Source organism: Pteropus alecto, unplaced genomic scaffold (genome assembly GCF_000325575.1).
Source record: "Pteropus alecto unplaced genomic scaffold, ASM32557v1 scaffold189, whole genome shotgun sequence".
NCBI lineage: Eukaryota > Metazoa > Chordata > Mammalia > Chiroptera > Pteropodidae > Pteropus > Pteropus alecto.
The window spans coordinates 5596137-5615645 of NW_006442117.1; the positions used below are offsets into that span (position 1 = coordinate 5596137).

General features: G+C 40.5%; 1 protein-coding gene across 2 annotated transcripts in view; it reads left to right on the forward strand.

Moving 5' to 3' along the window:
- Nucleotides 1-19158, forward strand: part of CHRM3 (cholinergic receptor muscarinic 3) — a 468838-nt gene extending 449680 nt beyond the window's left edge. For both annotated transcript variants that reach the window (XM_006920736.3, XM_015596229.2), the window contains exon 4: nt 16746-19158. In XM_006920736.3, the coding sequence (XP_006920798.1) occupies nt 16765-18537 (1773 nt within the window). In that variant the 5' untranslated portion in view covers nt 16746-16764 and the 3' untranslated portion in view covers nt 18538-19158. The remainder of the gene's footprint in view (nt 1-16745) is intronic.
- Nucleotides 19159-19509: the final 351 nt, after the last annotated feature.

Below are 19509 nucleotides of genomic sequence, written 5' to 3' on the forward strand. Positions count from 1 at the left end.
CCACACCTCCTTCCTGTCCTGGAAAGTAGATGCCGCTGAATTCCTTTTTTTCTTGGGCCAGTCCAAGATGGATGCCACTATATGTGAAGTCAGGTTGAAAACCCCAGTGTAATGTCTCAGCCTTCCCCACAGCCACCTCTGGAGTCCCTGGCCTGTTACTCTCATTCCCTTAAACCAGCGGTCCCCAACCTTTGTGGCACAGGATACCAGGGCTCCGATGAGAATCTCATGCCTGATGACCTGAGGCGGAGCTGAGGCAGTGATGCTGGCACTGGGGAGCGGCTGCAGATACAGATGAAGCTTCGCTCACTTGCCCGCCTCTCACCTCCTGCTGTGCGGCCCAGTTCCTAACAGGCCACAGACTGGTACTGGTCCCCGGACGGGGGGTTGAGGACCCCTGCCTTAAAGTGACTGCTCAAATGCAACCTCTATTTCTGCCTTCCTGTGCCTTTATCTTTTCTCCAAATTAATCTCCTTGAGCCCTTCTGTAATAAATTCTCCAGTCCAAAGTGTAACTGTGTTACTCCCAATAATGGCAGTAATTCTGGGTCTACACTGGCAAAGAAACTGTTCTAGATCTCAAAGTTCAGGAGGAGAAGCTTGAGCCTTCCGGTGTACTGTGGGAGACCAGCGGAGTGCGGTGCGCGTTTAGGGGTGGACTTCCCAGAGGCTGCTCCCTCTGCTTGGTGCTGTGTTTTCTCCTCACTGCTTGGCAGCTAGAGTTATATTCCTCAAGACCTGCAAAATATCCTCTGCTTTGCTGCCTGCTCGCTGACTCAAGAAAGGCAGATTATCCGTACTACTCCTTTTGCTGCAAGATTTTGTTCAGTCGATGGTGTCCACAGAGGGTTCCAGGTCAACAGGAACTCTGTCTCCAGTCGGAGGCCTTGCAGGAATTGACTATATGAAAAAACAACTAAAGACCTGAATAAATAAATATGAGATTCATCTGCAGAGGGAAGGTGGAGAGTGTGATCTCCAGAAAAATTAAATGTGAGATGATTCTCGAAGAGACTTAAGAATTTGCCAGGTTAGCAAATGCCAGGATATTTTCCAGATTTTCCTGGCAATCAGAATGCTACAACGTGTTTCTAGATCTCTGAATATCAATCTTTACATTAAAGTTTCTCACCTTAAGCACGACCGACCTCTTGGATCTTTGTTGGAGGGCACTGTCCTGTGCTTTGCAGGATGTTATCAGCATCTCTGGCCTTTACCCACTACATGGCAATAACACATTCTCCACAAATTGTGGTAAGAAAAATGTCTCCAAACATTGCCAAATGTCCCCTCAGGGCAAAGTCGCCCTGTGTTGAGAACTCAACCCAGCAAATGTTTTATACTCAACTAGTGTTAGCTCTTGTTAGCCTTGAAGGAGATCATCTATAAGTCAAATAAGCATAGAAAATTGTTAAATTAGTCTTACCATTTTTAAAAAACTTCTCTGGCTATCCTGAGTGCTTTCTATACATTCTGTCTGATCCTCAAGTATGATGATGCTCATTTTGTGGATGAGGACAGAGGATTAGCATGCTCAGGCCATTTGCCCACTTGGCGGAGTCAGTATGTTTTGCGACCCCAGCGCTCCCGGGAACGGCCACTGTTACTTTTCTTGCCTGCGTGTCTCCCACAGCACTTCTACCTTCTTTGCAAATATACAGTCTTCTGTGCAAGAGCACCTTGGGGGAGTGCAAATAGGCTTAAGTTTAAAAGGAAATGAGATAAAAGGAGCACGTCCAGATATAAAAAAGGAATTAAACTTAAATACTCTGATAAATGTGAGCCTTGAAAAAAATCGTAAATAGTTTAACTCACAGTAATCATAAAACATAAATATCAAGGCAAAGAACTTTCTTCACCAGGCATCTTTTCAGTACCTAAATTGGCATGTTAAAAATACTTAGTCCAAATGACTGTTTTCACTAGATTTTTAATCAGAATTATTTCTACAAGTCTATTAGCTCTAATAACATTTTAAACGAATCGTTTCTGATCCTTCATTACAAAAACATAGTCTTCAAAATAAATAACCATAAATTTTCAGAATGTTGAAAAAATAATAACTAAATAGTTGATCGTAAAGTTTGCAGGAGAACATAATCCAGAGCCCCTGCCTTGCAAATGGATAAAAAGAACTGCTTACCGTTTGCTTTTTACTTCTTGCCATTTCGCTAGAAATGCTAATAACGAAAGGTTTTAGGCTTTAGAGTGCTAACACAGATAATCATTAGTCCAATTTACTCTTGTTTCTGAGGCAAATCCCTGTTATTTCTGTTGTGATAAGCAGTGCTGGTGTGAGTACTTTTCCAAACAACCTTTACTTTTCTTGTCAAACTGAATAAAACCTATGAAAGGCAGCAATCAAGGAAGGCAGCATGATACACTAACTTTCTAAAAGCTAGCCTCTCTTTTTTAAATGGAACTTTATTCCAGTGCTGGCATTCTGGAACGTTCTGTCCACAGTGTGAGCAGTTGCACCATATTAGGACAACTTTCCTCCTTGCAGCTTGAAACGAATAACAAGAGCTCACAAGTTAAATTCTGATTATGCAAGTCTGAAAAAGTTTGATTCCCTTTAAAGACACATTGGATTGCGGAGAGTTTGTTGACCCTCCACGGACTGCGTGACTGAACTAAGCTGAAGCTCCTGTCACCACTTTGGAGAAGCTGGCTGCCGCCTTGGCACCTGCCAGTGGAGAGGCTGTCCTCCCAGTCTGCTTTGCCACCTAGTGGCCGCCTCTGGCCTGGCCTTCACCTGACCACGATGACTTGGAAAACTCACTTTAACTGTTGAGTACTGTAATGAATTATGATGGAAAGCAGACACTGAGCAAAGAAGGCAGTTCAAAGAGAAACCCCAAACAAACCCTTTCGATGCATGCTGGACTCTGAATATGGAAGAAGCACCAATAATTGGTCTTAGAATAAAACACAGTTGCAAACTGCAAAGAGATTTGGGGATGTTTCCCTGGGGACTTCATGATTAAAATAGAAATAATAGAGGTAGAGTAAATTTAGACTTTCATAAAAAAAAATAACTTACACATTTTCAATTAGTTCAGGAGGTTCAGAAAATGAGAAGCCCCCATTCTTTCTTCAGGATGAGTGCTGCCAGGATGGCTCGAAGGAAATAAAATGAGTTTGTCTCCTTGGAATTTATCACCAACAAAAAGTTCTAGTTTAGATTGGCCTTTAAGTTTTTCTAACCACTTTCACATGCACTTTCACATCGAATATTTACGCACAATTTTAAATTTTAAAATACCAGAAAAATTTATTCCATAACTAGTGGAAAGGGAGTAATTTCTCATAACTAATCTTCATTTTTTCTTAGCATTCTCAAATTGTTTCTTCACATTCTGTTTCACTTTCTCATTTTATTGTTTAAATAATTTCTTAAATTTTATTTTATTAATAGTTTCAAGCATTCAGTACATTGGTTAGACATTTATGTAGTTTATAAAACAATCCCCCTAATTGTTCTTTCTTTCCTCTGGCTTTCTCCTTAGCCAATACATGGCTGCTGACTGCATTCCCTATGCCGTGCTCCCTGTTCCTGTAACCATCTATTGACTACTAATTTGTACTTCCTTAACCCTTCACCCCATTCTTCCAGCTGCCCAGCCCCCCTGCTGTGGCCATCTCCATCCCTCTGGTTCCCCAGATTGTCCTCTATAGCTGTGAGTCTGTTTTTGATTAGTTTGTTCTTTTTTGTTTCCTAGATTTCACATATAAGTAAACCCATATAGTATTTATTTTTCTCTGTCTGACTTATTTCACTCAGTGTGATAACCTCTAGATCCATACATGTTGTTGCAAATGGCAGGATTTCATTTTTTAATGGTTGAGTAATATTCCATTGTATATATGAACTATAACTCACTTTCTCATTTTCAGTATTAATAAAAAATGTCAAACTACTCACTAGCTGTTTTCAGACATTGGCGACCATGACCCCCAGCACAAAACACATTTTACACCATGACCATGTATGTGGGGGTGTGTGCGTGTATCTTAAAGTTTTATGACACAGTACGTACTGTCATTATGTGAAATGTGTTCTGATACATCCCATTCAATTCTACTTCTTTTCTTTTTTTATTCTCATGTTGGCCCAGTAACTGGCTCCTGACTTACATTTCGAAAGTCTTAGTGAATCGGTTCTGTACATGCTTCTAAATGTAATGTAGTGAAAATGGTCTGGAAAAATATGCACTTGAAGATGAAATCAAGAAACAGCACCTAAATGTACACACATACACACAAATACAGGGTAGCCAACCCACGTGGAAGGGGAGGGCTGTCCTCCCAGAATCCAGGAATGCTCTTGAGGGCTCTTGTGTCACCCAGCAGTAGTCATGTTTTGTTGTGTACCCCTCACATGAGGTGTGGAGCCTGCAGCACTTCAGTAGCACCGCCCCGAATGTTTTACCAACCCCCACAGGCCTCAGCTCCACCTGACATGACGGGCACCTGATCTAGATCCCAGAGAGGAACTAGAGGAAGACCCCTGCCCCCATTCTGTTCCTACCTGCACCCCATTTTCCCTTCTGCAGGCTGCATTCTTCCTGGGATTACCTATAAAGTGCTAAGGTCAAAGGACTTACAGGAACGTCTGTTCCCACCACCTGTTTCCTCCTGAGTGTTAAGAAAAAGTCTCCCCTTAGGCCTCTGCACAAACATACATTGATTCAGTGCCTATAGGCTATAAACTCCCTGGACTCAAAATATACTAACTCTGCAGCATACGGCTTTTGAGTCAGGATGAGGAAAAGAGCATTGAGCATAGAAATGATATCCTCTTCTCAGAAAAAGCACCTTAAACAGAAGTGTTTAACCCAAGTTTGTCATTGTTTCATTTGAGGCTCACCTAGAACCCCTGATTTTTAGGAAGTTATATATTATTTATGCAACTATAGCTAAACCTGAAGAAAGACATTAGGTGCCTTTCATGTCTAATAAGCATCATTAGATGTTTTTATTAAAGGCCTGTGACCTCTGATGTCACAGTGTGCACCAATGGGAACTCGACTGTTGAGCCTCCTGAGTGTGAGGATCCTTTAAATGACGTGAATCTGGCGTGGGGCCCAGGAGCCTAAGTGAAAGTATGGGGACGAAAGGATCTTGTTTTCTGGCCACGTAGGGACCCTCTCTTGCTCGATAAAGCTGGATACAACCTTTCTTGAGTACATCGAGGAGCACCAGAAATGCATCTCCCCTGAGCTGTGACGAGAAGACAGTGGGCTCTGCAGAGACAGCGATGTCCCCTCTGAAGAACGAAGGGAGAAGGAAGGCCCCTGCGTCAGTGGGCAGCGCAAATCCAAGACCAACAGGAGAACTCGGATCGACTGCGTGTCAGATGATGTATTAGGATTTACATATAAAGTGTATATAATCTTTTCAATCCATCAATATTCAGATGAACGAGATAAGGGATTTTGTTTCGTATAACAACTTAAATCTGCATTTTCAGGCCTCATTCCGCATAACAAGTTACCACAAACTTAGCGGCTTACAACAACACCCATTTTTATTCTTACTGTTCTGGGTGGTAGCTTTGTTCCCTCCAGGCTCTGAAACAGCTGCAATAAAGGTGTCAACCTGACTAAGTTCCCTCTGGAGGCAACACCGAGGAAGAATCCACTTCCAAGTGCACGTAGGTTGTCTAAGCTTCTGCCGTAGTGACCCAGTAAACAAAGCAGTTGTCACTTCTGGGCACCAGCCAGGAAGGCCGTGAGGCACAGATATGTTCCGATCTTGCATCATCAATATTACCAGACTCATTTTTTTCTCTGACCCTCTCATCGTTTAGAACCAACATAGTGGTGGAGGTCAAGATTCCAAGCCCTTCTCTGTGGCCATCACCACTACCTTCTCTGTTTAACTCTTCCCCGCATCCCTCTGGCTTGGGAAACTCATTTTTTTCTCAATAGGAAAATTACAGATTAAGCTAAAGTCCTCTTATCCACCGCTCTCAGTCTTAATCATCTTCCCCGTCTAAGACATAACTGCTAATATCTAATTTGCACACTTTCTACCCTTTTATGATCACTTTAAATACACAAATATTTACATAAGATATATACTATCGTTATATAAGTTTTATTGTTACCTAAGTCAAATCATGTTTATTCATCACCCCACAACTTGCTTTTCTTAACGATGTATTTTTAGAACTTTCCATGTTAATACATATATAAGTTGATTACTTTTGTCTACTGTAGTAGTCCCCTTTATGTCCCCAGATTTTTTATTTCCCCTTCCCAAACTGATGGTCTTTCAGTTTTCTTCATTTTTGTCATGGCAACAGGTGCTTCTGCAAACCTCCTTATGCCTCTCTCCTTGTGTACATACGTATGTAAGAGTCTCTAAAGGACAGACACCCAGAGATTAAATTGCTGACTCATGGTGTAACCGATACTGCTAAATCACATTTTTGTAGTATTTGAATCAATTTATTTAGTCTCAGTGAGACGAGGGTGGGTCTTTTTTATTTGCCTAATGTTTAGGCCAGTATACCATTCCTCCTTGATCAACGACTTATCTCTAAAGCTGTGTCTCCCAGAGAATATAAAGTCTACTTTGAAAAGCAAAAATTGATCATGGTCTGATTTCTTTTTCCCTGCATTTCTGCAGTAATAAGCCAACCCTGAGTACACAAGAATTGGAATTGATGGCAGGGAGGCAGCACATCAATTAATATTTCAAAGTATTAGCCACCACACTGCCATGTTTCTTACCATCTCTGTAACACACAGAGAGTAGATGGTGGTGTTCTGGTTTGCTTGCTTGCTTGCTTGTTTGTTTTTACTATGATAAGGACACAACATGAGATCTACCTTCCTAACAGCATTTTGAGTGTACACTACAGTATTATTATGCAGCACTTACTAATCTGGTATGACTCTATGTCCATCGAATAGTGGCTCCTCGTTCCCCACTCCTCCCACCCCTCGACCCCTGGCAACCACCAATCTACTCTCTGCTTCTATGCATTCTATTTTAGATACCACATGTAAGTGAGTAATTTGTCTTGTGGTTTCACTTGCATAATGTCCTCAAGGTTCATCCATGTTGTCACATATCATAGGATTTCCTTCTCTTTTGTAAGGCTGAATATTATTCAATTGTATATACATACTGTATTTTCTTCATCCATTTATCTAGAGATCCATAAATATCCATAGATATTTAGTTTGTTTTCATATTTTAGCTATTGTGAATAGTGCTGGAATGAACATGGAAGTGTTACTATTTCTTCAAGATGCTGGCTTCACTTCTTTTAGATAAATACCTAACAGTGGGATTGCTGGGTCATATGATGGTTTTGTGATTTATTTTTTGAGGAGCTTATAGTTTTTTTGCATAGCGGCTGCACCATTTTGTCTTCTCATTAACACTGTATAAGGATTCCAGTTTCTCCACATCTTCACCAACATTTGATGTCTTTTTTTTTTTTTTTTTTTGACAATAGCCATTTTAACAGGTGTGAGCTGATATCTCGTTTTGGTTTTGATTTGCATTGCTCTGATGATTAGTGATGTCGAGCAACTTTTCATGTGCCTGTAGGTCATTGGTATGTCCTCTTTAAGAAATGTCTATTCAAGTCTTTTGCTTATATTTTAATGGAGTTATTTTTTGTTTATTTGTTTGTTTTGTTTTGTTTTGCTATTGAGTTGTAGAAGTTTCTTATGTATTTTGGAAATTAAATCCTAATTAGATGTTTGGTTTGCAGATATTTTCTCCCATTCCGTAGATTGCCTTTTCACTCTGTCGATTGTTTTCTTTGCTGAGCAGAAGCTTTTTAGTTTGATATAGTCCCACATATCTATTTTTGCTTTTTTTTGCCTGTGATTTTGGTGCCACATCTATGAAATCATTGCCAAGACTGATGTCATGAAGCTTATTTTCTATGTTTTCTTCTAGGAGTTTGAAATTTCATGTCTTATCTTTTTAAGTCTTTAATTCATTTGGAATTGATTTTCATATATGGTGTAAGACAAGGGTCCAATCTCATTCTTTTGCATTTGGATATCCAGTTTTTCCAACATATTTGTTGAAGAGGCCATCCTTTTCCCATTATGTATTCTTGGAACCCCTGTCAGAGATCAATTCACCACATGGATGTAGTTCAGGCTCTCTGTTCAGTTACACTGGTACGTAGGTCTATCTTTAGGCCAGTGCCATACTCTTTTAATTACCCTAGCTTTGTAATATGTTTTGAAATCAGGGGATGTGATACCGCTAGCTTTATTTTTCTTTCTAAAGATTGTTTTGGCTACTTGGGGTTCTTTGTGGTTCCATATAGCTAATATAGTTTTATGGATGAAGAAATGTGGTCTCAAAGAAGTCAGGCAATTTGCCATGTTTATACTCCTTTTCTGCCAACCCAGAAATCAAACCCAGATCATCCAGATTCTAAAGCCTATGGTTTCTCAACTGTGTTTTGCTGCTTTCCAATGAAAAGTTATTACTGATGATAAGAGCATCACATTTATTAATAGAAGTAATATTAATGTATTTCATTGTATCGTAGCATCAGATGAATACCCATGACTTCCTGGACATTTCCCCCTCATAGCTATGTCATAATGGGTTTTTGTAATGTGTTGTGCTCATAATTTCCACTTCTTATCCAGAAAGCATTCTTTTCTTCAATGGCATGTTCATCTACTAGATTTCTGTTCTTTTTGTTGTTGTTTTCACGTACGAAGATATTAGAAGAAAACTTGAGTGTAGTCATCTGAAGTGAACGAATGGATATTAACTATTAAGTTATAAATTATTGTCCTTTGGATGTTGTATAAGATGGATGAGTGAGTAACTACAGGCTATTCTCCTTTAATGGTTCTTTTGTAACATTATTTTTTTTTTGCTCAATTTATAATGTATATCCATTGTATGATGGACAGAGATTAGAACATGTTAAAAATAAGAAAAAGCACATACTGAAACTTTCAAGGTTTATTAGATATTGAATCGATGTTGAATTATAAGAAAAACAATGGCCATTGGTAGATATGCCAACATATTCAGGTCAAATATACCTGCTTGATGGTTTGTTACTCAAAGGTTTTCTAATAATTAGTCAGAAAGCCCCTAGACACTAAGTATGTCAGAATGAATGCAATCTAGAGAGCTAGTCCAATCTGGAGGTGTCTTTCCTCAGTTCCGGTTTCTTTTATATTCTGTCTTCCAACAAAGCATGATTGGATTGGAATATGACTTATGATGCTCTTAAGATTCACAGGATGAAATGAACTAAAGAGAAGAATCGGTCTTTGTCATATTTCCAAAATTCTTACTTGCATTCTTCACTAAGATTAGTCAACTGGTCAACTGAGCAAATTAAGTTGCTATTGAATTTGCACAAGCATGATGTGATTATCAGCAGGGAGCAATTTCACATTGCCTAAAAATCATTGTGCTTTTTAAAATGATTTATTCATGTTCCTACCTGATCTAGCGGGTCAGAGCAGAGTCCTGACACTGAATTCAGGCACTATCATAACGACTTAAGGCTAGTAGTGATTCAATGAGAAGTGTGAATGTCAATGATGACAGTTCTGTTAATCAGGACCCTTTCAGCTGCATGTGAAAATAACAAGTCTCAGGAAGCCCGGCAACAAAGAAAACGGTTAGCCCACATAACTGGCAAGATCAGAAGGAGGAGCTGACTTCAGAAGTGGCTAGATCCAGGTTTGAGAGGACATCATGCTCATCTGTCTCTATTCCCCACATTTGCCCCCATCTCTATGTTTACTTGCCTCTCAGATTTTCCATGTGAATATAAATAGGTCACTGACACCTAAGAATCCCTTTCTTCCCGGCATCCGTATCAGCTCCCCAAATTTACTCTTGCTGCTCCTATTTGAGCATTCTTCAGGCCCATTGCTGAAGTACAGAAGTCAGGACCATGTGATTGATGCCCATTCACGAGTACATACTATGGATGGCAGGCCATTTCCAAAAGAATGGCTAATGGTAAAACAAATAACAGACATTCATAATGCACAATGTTGACAAGAAGAAAAAAAGATAAAAGAAGACAGATGTGTCATCAGCACAAAATAAAGCACTGGCTTTATTGGCCATTATATTTATGTATAATAAAATCAGCATGGTATAAGTAATGGAAATAAGTCTGCAAAACATGATAGATTCAATGAAACACGAGAGCAGAGACTTACAAAATGTTTCAAGAATTATAAAATGTGTTGTAGAAGGTTATATGAGGTTCAGAGCACATCGGGGGCTGGGATGGAGAGAGAGAGTAGGAGGAAGGGAGGAATGTAAGATGGTCTGTAGTAAAACCCAAATAGTCGACGGTTTCGGGAAACTTAGCTACAATGTCCAGGAAACTCCGAAGTTAAAGATGTTGGGAATACAAAAGCTTTTCAGAGCATTTAGAAAATTATCAAGGGTCTGGTGCAGGAAAAAGGGAAGCATGTGATAAAACTTCTGTACTGTCATTTATTATTGTACTGAATTGAGTTCTGAGAATCCTGATAGACAAGCAAAGTGAGATCATTTTTCAATTAAAAAAATAATAAAATAATAATAGCAGACATACACTTATGTTGCACATACTACGTGCCAGGCTCTGGTCTAAATACTTTGTATATTAAAACATTTTGATGAGAAATAGTTTTTTTGACCACTTACTATTGAATTCTAAGTTGAAATTATCAAGAATTTATTCCATTATGTAGCATGTTTTGTTTCTATTTTTTCCATGAGGAAACTGGAACTCAAGAGGTTAAATAATACGCAAAATTTCACTCTCAGGAAGTGGTCAAACCAAGTGGATCCATGGGGAAATTAAGTAACTTACCCAGGCCATCGAGTGAGGAAGAGGACGAGCAGAGACCAAACCCTGAGGAGTGCGGCCCCAGGGTCCCTACTGCCCTCCCTGCCTTTGATGACACTTCATTATTTCAGCTTAAGCCACAGTTTCATAATAAAATCATTATAATGGAAAGATTTCATAATAAAATATATTATAATGTATTTCTGCTATACCCTAAGGTTATTCCAAAATGTTCTGTGTGAATCTGACTGCAGTCCTTTGAGAGGTGCTCTGATATGCAATATCTAAAGCCTCGATTCAGAACTCTGGCCATATGCATGTGCATACATATTTGCATGTAAAAGTTTAGAGTTGAACATTTTTTTAACCAAGAGCCTAAACTCAAAGTAAGTGTCTTCAATAGATTTTTGCTACAATGATCAAACATCGAATTCATCCTTTGTGAGGACTGATTTGCTGAATAAAGCCCACAGTGATTGACAGTGTGAGGCTTTCTGGACCAGTTGTATCTTGGAAGTACAACCATGGAGGCTCCCAGAGGATGGAATAGGACTTAGCCAAGACTTTCCATGACAGCCTGAGGGTCTTACTGGTGATCCATTAGTTGTAATGATTCTTAGTTATTTATATATTTGGTAACAAGTGTTTGAAAGAACTAATTGCAGTTTTATAACTAATTATATGCAAATGTGTGTGGTGTTAAAATATTTTTTCATCACTGAAGATATCTATGTACTAGGGGACTTACAGTCAAGATGGTAAAGTAAGTAGAAACTGTGCTTGCTTCCTCTCATGACTACATCAAAATTAGAACTAAATCATGGAACAAAACCCTTAGAGAACCATCTGAAGACGAGCTGAACAGAAGAACAACTAAGGGTATAAAGAAGAAGGGACAATGAGACTGATAGGAGGGCCTGAGACATGGAACAGGCAGGTCCCTCACCCACAGTGCATCAGTTAAGAATCAGGAGAGATAATTCAGCTGCCAATGTTCTCCCTGAGGAGTGAGAGTGTCAGGCCCACATGTGGCTCTGCAGTCTTGTGCACCAGTGCCGAGAAGAGTTCCAAAATATCTGGCTGCGAAAAACAATGAGGATTGTGTTCAAGTAACACAGAAGGAAGCTGGAGACCTGGATTCTGCATGCCTTAAAGGGCCCTCAGATAGACTTACTTGCTTTGGGCTCCAGCACAGAGGCAACAGCTTGAAAAATGCCAGGAGTACACTGGGAGGAACTGAATTGACTAGCTTTAGGGCAAGGGCTGGAGGCGCAAATCTCTCTAGGAAAGAAGCGCTGTCAGGCATTATTGCTCCTTTGTTGAGTCCTCAGCCCACTCAGCCAGCAAGCACAAGCAGGCACCAAATCAGATCTCTCCATTAACCTAGCTAACTCCATTTGCCCTGCTCTGGTGATTTTCGCTGACTCAGTTTCATCCAACACGTACACCAGCCTTGAGCTGCATCCAGTGGCTTTTTCACACAAGCAGTCTGCCTCAGCTTGTGTGCACTTGCCTAAAATCTCTCAAAGGCTCAAAATCCCCATACAAGAAGCAGCTGACCTCAGCATGCCCTATACCTCTTGCTAAGTGTCCCCAATCCCAGTACAAGTGGCAACTGGTCTCAACTTGCACTGTAGCTCCCATCAGTGGTCTCAGGCCTGGCATAAGCTGAGGACAATGTTGGCTTGGAACATAACATCAACTAAGTGGCCACCAACCTGTCAGCTCAAATTGTCGTGCCCACGAAAAGGTCCCAGGCCCAGCACTACTGGCAGCATGTCTCAGATCACAACACATCCTCTCCCGAGTGCCTCCAAGCCCAGCACAAAAGACACTCACCCACATATCACTTTCTAGCTTCCAGTAGGTGGCCCAAAGCTGGGCACCAATGGTGGCTGACTTTGGCCTGCACCAGAGCCCCTCCCAAGAGGCCCCAGAATCAAAACACCCAGTGGCCAGCTTCAGACCACAACAGAGCACCATCCAGCCAGCTCCACAAATGATGCACCAGAAGGGCCGACTCAGCTGGCATCAGAGCCCTATAAAAGTGACTCCCATTCTGTGGGGTCAGCCCCCACACAACAGCTCATCCATTGTAATCATGACTAGACCTCATGACCAGTTAGCCTAAGGGTCAACCCTATCCACTGATATGACAACAGCAATCAAGGCTCAACTACAACAGGAGGGCACACACAAACCACACAAGGGACACTTGGAGCACCTGGCTCAGGTAATCAGGGAGACTGTGTTACTGGGCCCCACAGGACACCTACTACATAAGGCCACCAAGTCTGGGAGACATAGCAGATCTACCTAATACATAGAAAGAAATACAGGGAGTCAGCCAAAATAAGGAGTGAAATAAACATGTCACAGATGAAAGAACAGATGAAAACTCTAGAAAAAGAACTAAATGAAATGGAGACAAGCAATCAACGAAATACAGAGTTCAAAACACTGATTATAAGGATGCTCAATGAACTTAGGGGAAGAATAAATGAACTCAGTGAGAGCTTCAACAAAGAGACAAAAACTTAAAAATAATTGAAGTGAAGAATACATTAAAGGGAATCAACGGATGAAATGAAGCAGAGTATTGAATCAGCAATATGGAAGACAACACTCAGTTAGAACAACAAAAAGAAAAAAGAATTTTAAAAAGTGAAGATAGTTTAAGGGACCTCTGGGACAACATCAAATCATGTGGGTAGCAGAAGGAGAAGAGAGAGCAAAGGGTTGAAAACCTATTTGAAGAAATAATAACTGATAACTTCCTTAACCTGCTGATGGAAATAGATTTACAAATCCAGAAAGCACAGAGTGTCCAAAACAAGATGAACCCAATCATACCAAGACACATCAAAATGCAAAAGTTAAAGACAAAGAGAAACCTTAAAAGTAGTAAGATAAAAGCAGTACAATGCAGGGGAGCTCCCCTAGGATTGTCAGCTGATTTCTCAACAGAAGCTTTGCGGGCCAAAAGGGATTGGCACAAAAAAGTCAAAGTGATGAAAAGCAAAGACCTACAACCAAGATCACCCAGCAAGGCTATAATTTAGAATTGAAGGAGAGGTGAAGAATTTCCCAAACAAGAAAAGACAGAAAGAGTTCATCACCACTAAACCATTATTTCAAGACATGTTAAAGGCATTTCTTTAATTACAAAATGAAAAATAAGAAATATAAATAAGAAAATTAGGGTAGAAAAACAATTCTCGCTGACAAAGCCAGCAAAAGCAGTGGCTCAATCAACTAGTACAAAGGCTAAAAGGCAAAAAAAGGAAGATCATGTGTAATTATAACAATAAATTAAGGGATACACACAAACATACACACACAAAAGAAGCAGAACATAATGACATAAACATAAATATGGAGGAAGTGAGTAATACTAGTAGTGATTTTAGAATGTGTTTAAACTTAAACAACCATCAGCTTAAAATAGACTGTTATAAATATAGTTTGGTATATAGGAAGCACATGGTAACCACAAGCCAAAAATCAACAAGAGCTATACAAGAAATAAAGAGAAAGGAATCCAAACACAACACTATAGAAAGTTATCGACATACAAGAAAAGAAAGCAAGAGAATAAGAAAAAAACAGAGGACTGCAAAACAATCAGAAAACAATAAGATGACAATAACTGAAAACCTATAAATAATTACTTTAAATATAAATGGACTAAATGCTCCAATCAGAAGACACAGGATGGCCGAATAGATTAAGAAAACAAGAACTGTACATATGATGCCTACAAGAGACTCACTTCAGATCGAAAGATAAGCACAGACTGAAAGTAAATGGATAGAAAAGGATATTTCATGCAAATGGAACCGAAAAAAAAAAAAAAAACAGTAGCAATACTTATATCAAAGAAAAATAACCTTTCAAACAAGGGCTGCACCCAAAGTAAGAGCACCTAAATATCTAAAGTAAATTTTGACAGACATAAAAAGAGGAAATCAGTAGTACTACAGTAACGATAGGGGCTTTCTCACCCCATTGACATCAATGGATAAATCATCTAGATGGCAAATCAACAAGGAAACAGTGAATTTAAATGATACCTTAGACCAGTGACTTAATATTTTTAGGACATTTCACCCCAAAGCAGCAGAATATTAATTTTTTCAAGCACACGTAGAATATTTTCCAGAGTAGACTACATATTAGGCCATTAAAACAGAAACAGATCAACGGAACAGAATAGAGTGCCAGAAATAAACCCATACCTGTATAGTAAATTAATATGACAAAGGAGGCAAGAATATACAGTGGGGTAAATACAGTCTATTCAATAAATGGACAGATATATGCAAAAAAATAAAACTAGACCACTTTTTTATACTATATGTAAGAGAAAACTCAAAATGGATTAAAGACTTAAATGTAAGACCCAAGGAGATAAAACTCCTAGAAGAAAACGAAGGCAGTAAACTCTTTGACATTGCTCTTAGAAATATTTTTTCTACTATATCTCCTCAGGCAAGGGAAACAAAAATAAGTAAATAAACATATAGGACTTCATCAAACTAAAAAGGTTTTGCACAGCAAAAGAAAACATCAATGAAACAAAAAGACACCCTAGAGAAAAGATTTGCTAGTGATATATCTGATAATGGGTTGATATCCAAAATTTATAAAGAATTCATACAACTTAACACCAAAAAATAAACAAATTAAAAAATGAGTAGAGAACCTGAATAGACATTTTCCCAAAAAGGACAGCTGGCCATTAGGCATATGAAACAATGCTCAATGTCACCAAACATCAGAGAAGTACGAATTAAAACCACAATGAGATGTGACCTCACACCTGTCAGAATGGCTATCATCAATAAATCAACAATGAAGAGGATGTGGAGAAAAGGGAACTCTCATGCACTGCTGGTGGGATTGCAAACTGATGCAGCCACTATAGAAAACAGTATGGAGATTCTTCAAAAAATCAAAAATAGAACTACTTTATGACCCAGCAATTCCACTTATGGGTTTTATCCAAAGAAATCCAAAACACTGATTTGAAAAGATATGTTCTATGTTCATTGCAGCATTATTTACAATAGCCAAGATATGGAAGTAACATAAGTGTCCATCAGTATATAATTGGTTAAAGAAGAAGTTGTACATATATACAATGGAATATTACTTGACCATAAAAAAGAATGAAATCTTACCTTTTGCAACAACATGGATGGATCTAGGCAGCGATCCCCAACCTTTTTGATGCCAGGGAACGGTGCTCCTACGAGAATCTAATGCCTGAGGTTCTGAGGTGTTGCTGAGGTGGTGATGCCAGCGCTGGGGTGCAGCTACAAATCCAGATGAAGCTTCACTTGCTCGCCCACCTCTCACCTCCTGCTGTGCAGCCTGGTTCCTAAGAGGCCATGGACCGGTACCGGTCCGCAGTCCGGGGTTTTGATATTCTTCATTCCAATGAGGCTTAAATAGATGTATTGCCTTAAAGTCACTTACGTTTGAAGCCTGGGATAGGTACATGCCCACATGATTAAGATGCAAATGAATAAAGTAGCCTGATGATAAAACTATGCTGGCTAAGTATCATATAAGCATCTAATATTTTCTCCTTTCTCTTTAAAATAAGAGAGGAAAGGAAGATTTTGTCTGATAGCAGCATTATGTGGACGTATATGTGGGATATATTTAGAAATGTGGAAAATGGAGGGCAGGGGGAAAGCACAACGTTCAGTGCATGCCACTAGCTAATCGTGCTACCTTGAATAAATCAGTCTCTGCCTGTCCTAAATTCCTCACCTTCGAAATAAGAGAATGAATTTTATGTTTTGGCCTTTCTGAGAAGCAGAACCTTATAGTAGGGCTTCTATGTTTTTTAAAGTATACAATGCAAAGAATAAGGCAAATGAAGGCAGAAATTTTCGTAACTCCATCTTTTCTCTTTTCTCCCCAGACTATGTCAGAGAGTCACAATGACCTTGCACAACAACGACACACGCTCGCCTTTCTTCCTGAACATCAGCTCTTCCTGGACGCGTGGCTCCTCAGATACAGGGCCGCCCCCAGGAATCATCACTCATTTTGGCAGCTACAACATTTCTCAAACAGCTGGGGATTTCTCTTCTCCAAACGACACCACCAGTGATCCTCTGGGAGGTCATACCCTCTGGCAAGTGGTCTTTATTGCGTTCTTAACCGGCATCCTGGCTCTGGTGACCATCATCGGCAACGTCCTAGTGATAGTGGCATTTAAGGTCAACAAGCAACTGAAGACAGTCAATAACTACTTCCTCCTAAGCCTGGCCTGTGCAGATCTGATTATTGGGGTCATTTCAATGAATCTGTTTACTACTTACATTATCATGAACCGATGGGCTTTAGGAAACTTGGCCTGTGACCTCTGGCTTTCCATTGACTATGTGGCTAGCAATGCCTCAGTCATGAATCTTCTGGTAATTAGCTTTGACAGGTACTTTTCCATCACAAGGCCACTCACGTACCGGGCCAAACGAACAACAAAAAGAGCTGGTGTGATGATAGGCCTGGCTTGGGTCATCTCCTTTGTCCTTTGGGCTCCTGCCATCTTGTTCTGGCAATACTTTGTTGGGAAGAGAACTGTGCCCCAAGGGGAGTGTTTCATCCAGTTCCTCAGCGAGCCCACCATCACCTTTGGCACGGCCATTGCTGCCTTTTATATGCCTGTCACCATTATGACTATTTTATACTGGAGGATCTATAAGGAAACTGAGAAACGTACCAAAGAGCTTGCTGGGCTGCAAGCCTCTGGGACAGAAGCAGAGGCAGAAAACTTTGTCCACCCCACAGGCAGTTCTCGAAGCTGCAGCAGCTATGAGCTTCAACAGCAAAGCTTGAAACGCTCTACCAGGAGGAAGTATGGCCGCTGCCACTTCTGGTTCACAGCAAGGAACTGGAAGCCCAGTACTGAGCAGGTGGACCAAGACCAAAGCAGCAGTGACAGCTGGAATAACAACGATGCTGCCGCGTCCCTGGAAAACTCTGCATCCTCTGACGAGGAGGACATAGGCTCAGAGACAAGAGCTATCTACTCCATTGTGCTCAAGCTTCCAGGTCACAGCACCATCCTCAACTCCACCAAGTTACCCTCGTCAGACAACCTGCAGGTCCCCAACGAGGAGCTGGGGACAATGGCCTTAGAGAGGAAAGCCAGTAAGCTGCAGGCCCAGGAGAGCATGGATGATGGTGGCAGTTTTCAAAAAAGCTTCTCCAAGCTTCCCATCCAGTTAGAGTCAGCAGTGGACACAGCCAAAGCCTCTGATGTCACCTCCTCAGTGGGTAAGACCATGGCCACTCTACCTCTGTCCTTCAAGGAAGCCACTCTGGCCAAAAGGTTTGCTCTGAAGACCAGAAGTCAGATCACTAAGCGGAAGCGGATGTCACTCATCAAGGAGAAGAAGGCAGCCCAGACCCTCAGTGCCATCCTGCTCGCCTTCATCATCACCTGGACCCCCTACAACATCATGGTCCTGGTGAACACCTTCTGTGACAGCTGTATACCCAAAACCTATTGGAATCTGGGCTACTGGCTGTGCTACATCAACAGCACCGTGAACCCCGTGTGCTATGCCCTGTGCAACAAAACATTCAGAACCACTTTCAAGATGCTGCTACTGTGCCAGTGTGACAAAAGGAAGAGACGCAAGCAGCAGTACCAGCAAAGACAGTCAGTGATTTTTCACAAGCGTGTGCCGGAGCAGGCCTTGTAGAATGAGGTTTTGTCAACAGCAATGACCAAATGCACACATCAACCCACAAACCTTAGGAGGGGGATAAGGCAAGGGTAGAGTGATTTCTGGTGATGATAAAAAATGTTTTTTATCACCCAGATGTGAAAGAAGCTGCCTGTTTACTGACCCATTGGATAAACCCATTTTAATACAAAAAGTCAAATGCCAATTCAGCACAAAAAAAGCATGTTACTGAATATAAGGAAATTTATTCTGAAGTACACTTTAAGTGTTTTTTTCTTAAAGAGGAAAAAGAGTTGTTTCATAGCAATTATACACCCAAATTGATCTGCTTGGTTCTTTTCGTTCCCATTAGTTCTGGAATCTTAGCTAAGCTAAACTAGCTGGCCCAGTTGCCACGTTCTTTACAAGAACCCCGAAAGTGTTGATACAGATCCCTCGTGGAGCACGTCAGACTAGTGCATCCAGGGTTCTAAATCTACTTCATATATTGCTAAGCGGGATCTTCTTGTCCAAGTAGGGCTTTTTGTCTTCTCTTTGGTGTATCGCTAAACTCTATTTGTGGACTTGATTATTGATTCCTGCAAAGTACTGTTTCATGCAGTTCAAGTTTCTTACAAATAAAAATATATAAGTGTGTGTGTGTATATATGTGTGTGTGTGTGAACACACACACAGTGTATATAATATAATGGGAATCACTGAACTGGCAAATTATTCCTGCAATATATGATTTCAGTACTTCAGTAACTGAATTCTCGAGCATCCTAACACAACATAAAAGTGAAATAAATGCGGTGAAATGTTTAGAAAACCAGGGCTATTTTACGCAAACCACCCTGCAGACCGTGCAGCAGAGAGCAGCCAGGACTTCCTGGCAGGTCTGAGCAGGTCACAGCCTTGTGATTCATGTCAAGTACCATGGCTTGACCAGACTCAATGTCATCTGTCTCCTTGTTGATACCCTCAACCAAGCTAAATCAAATCGGG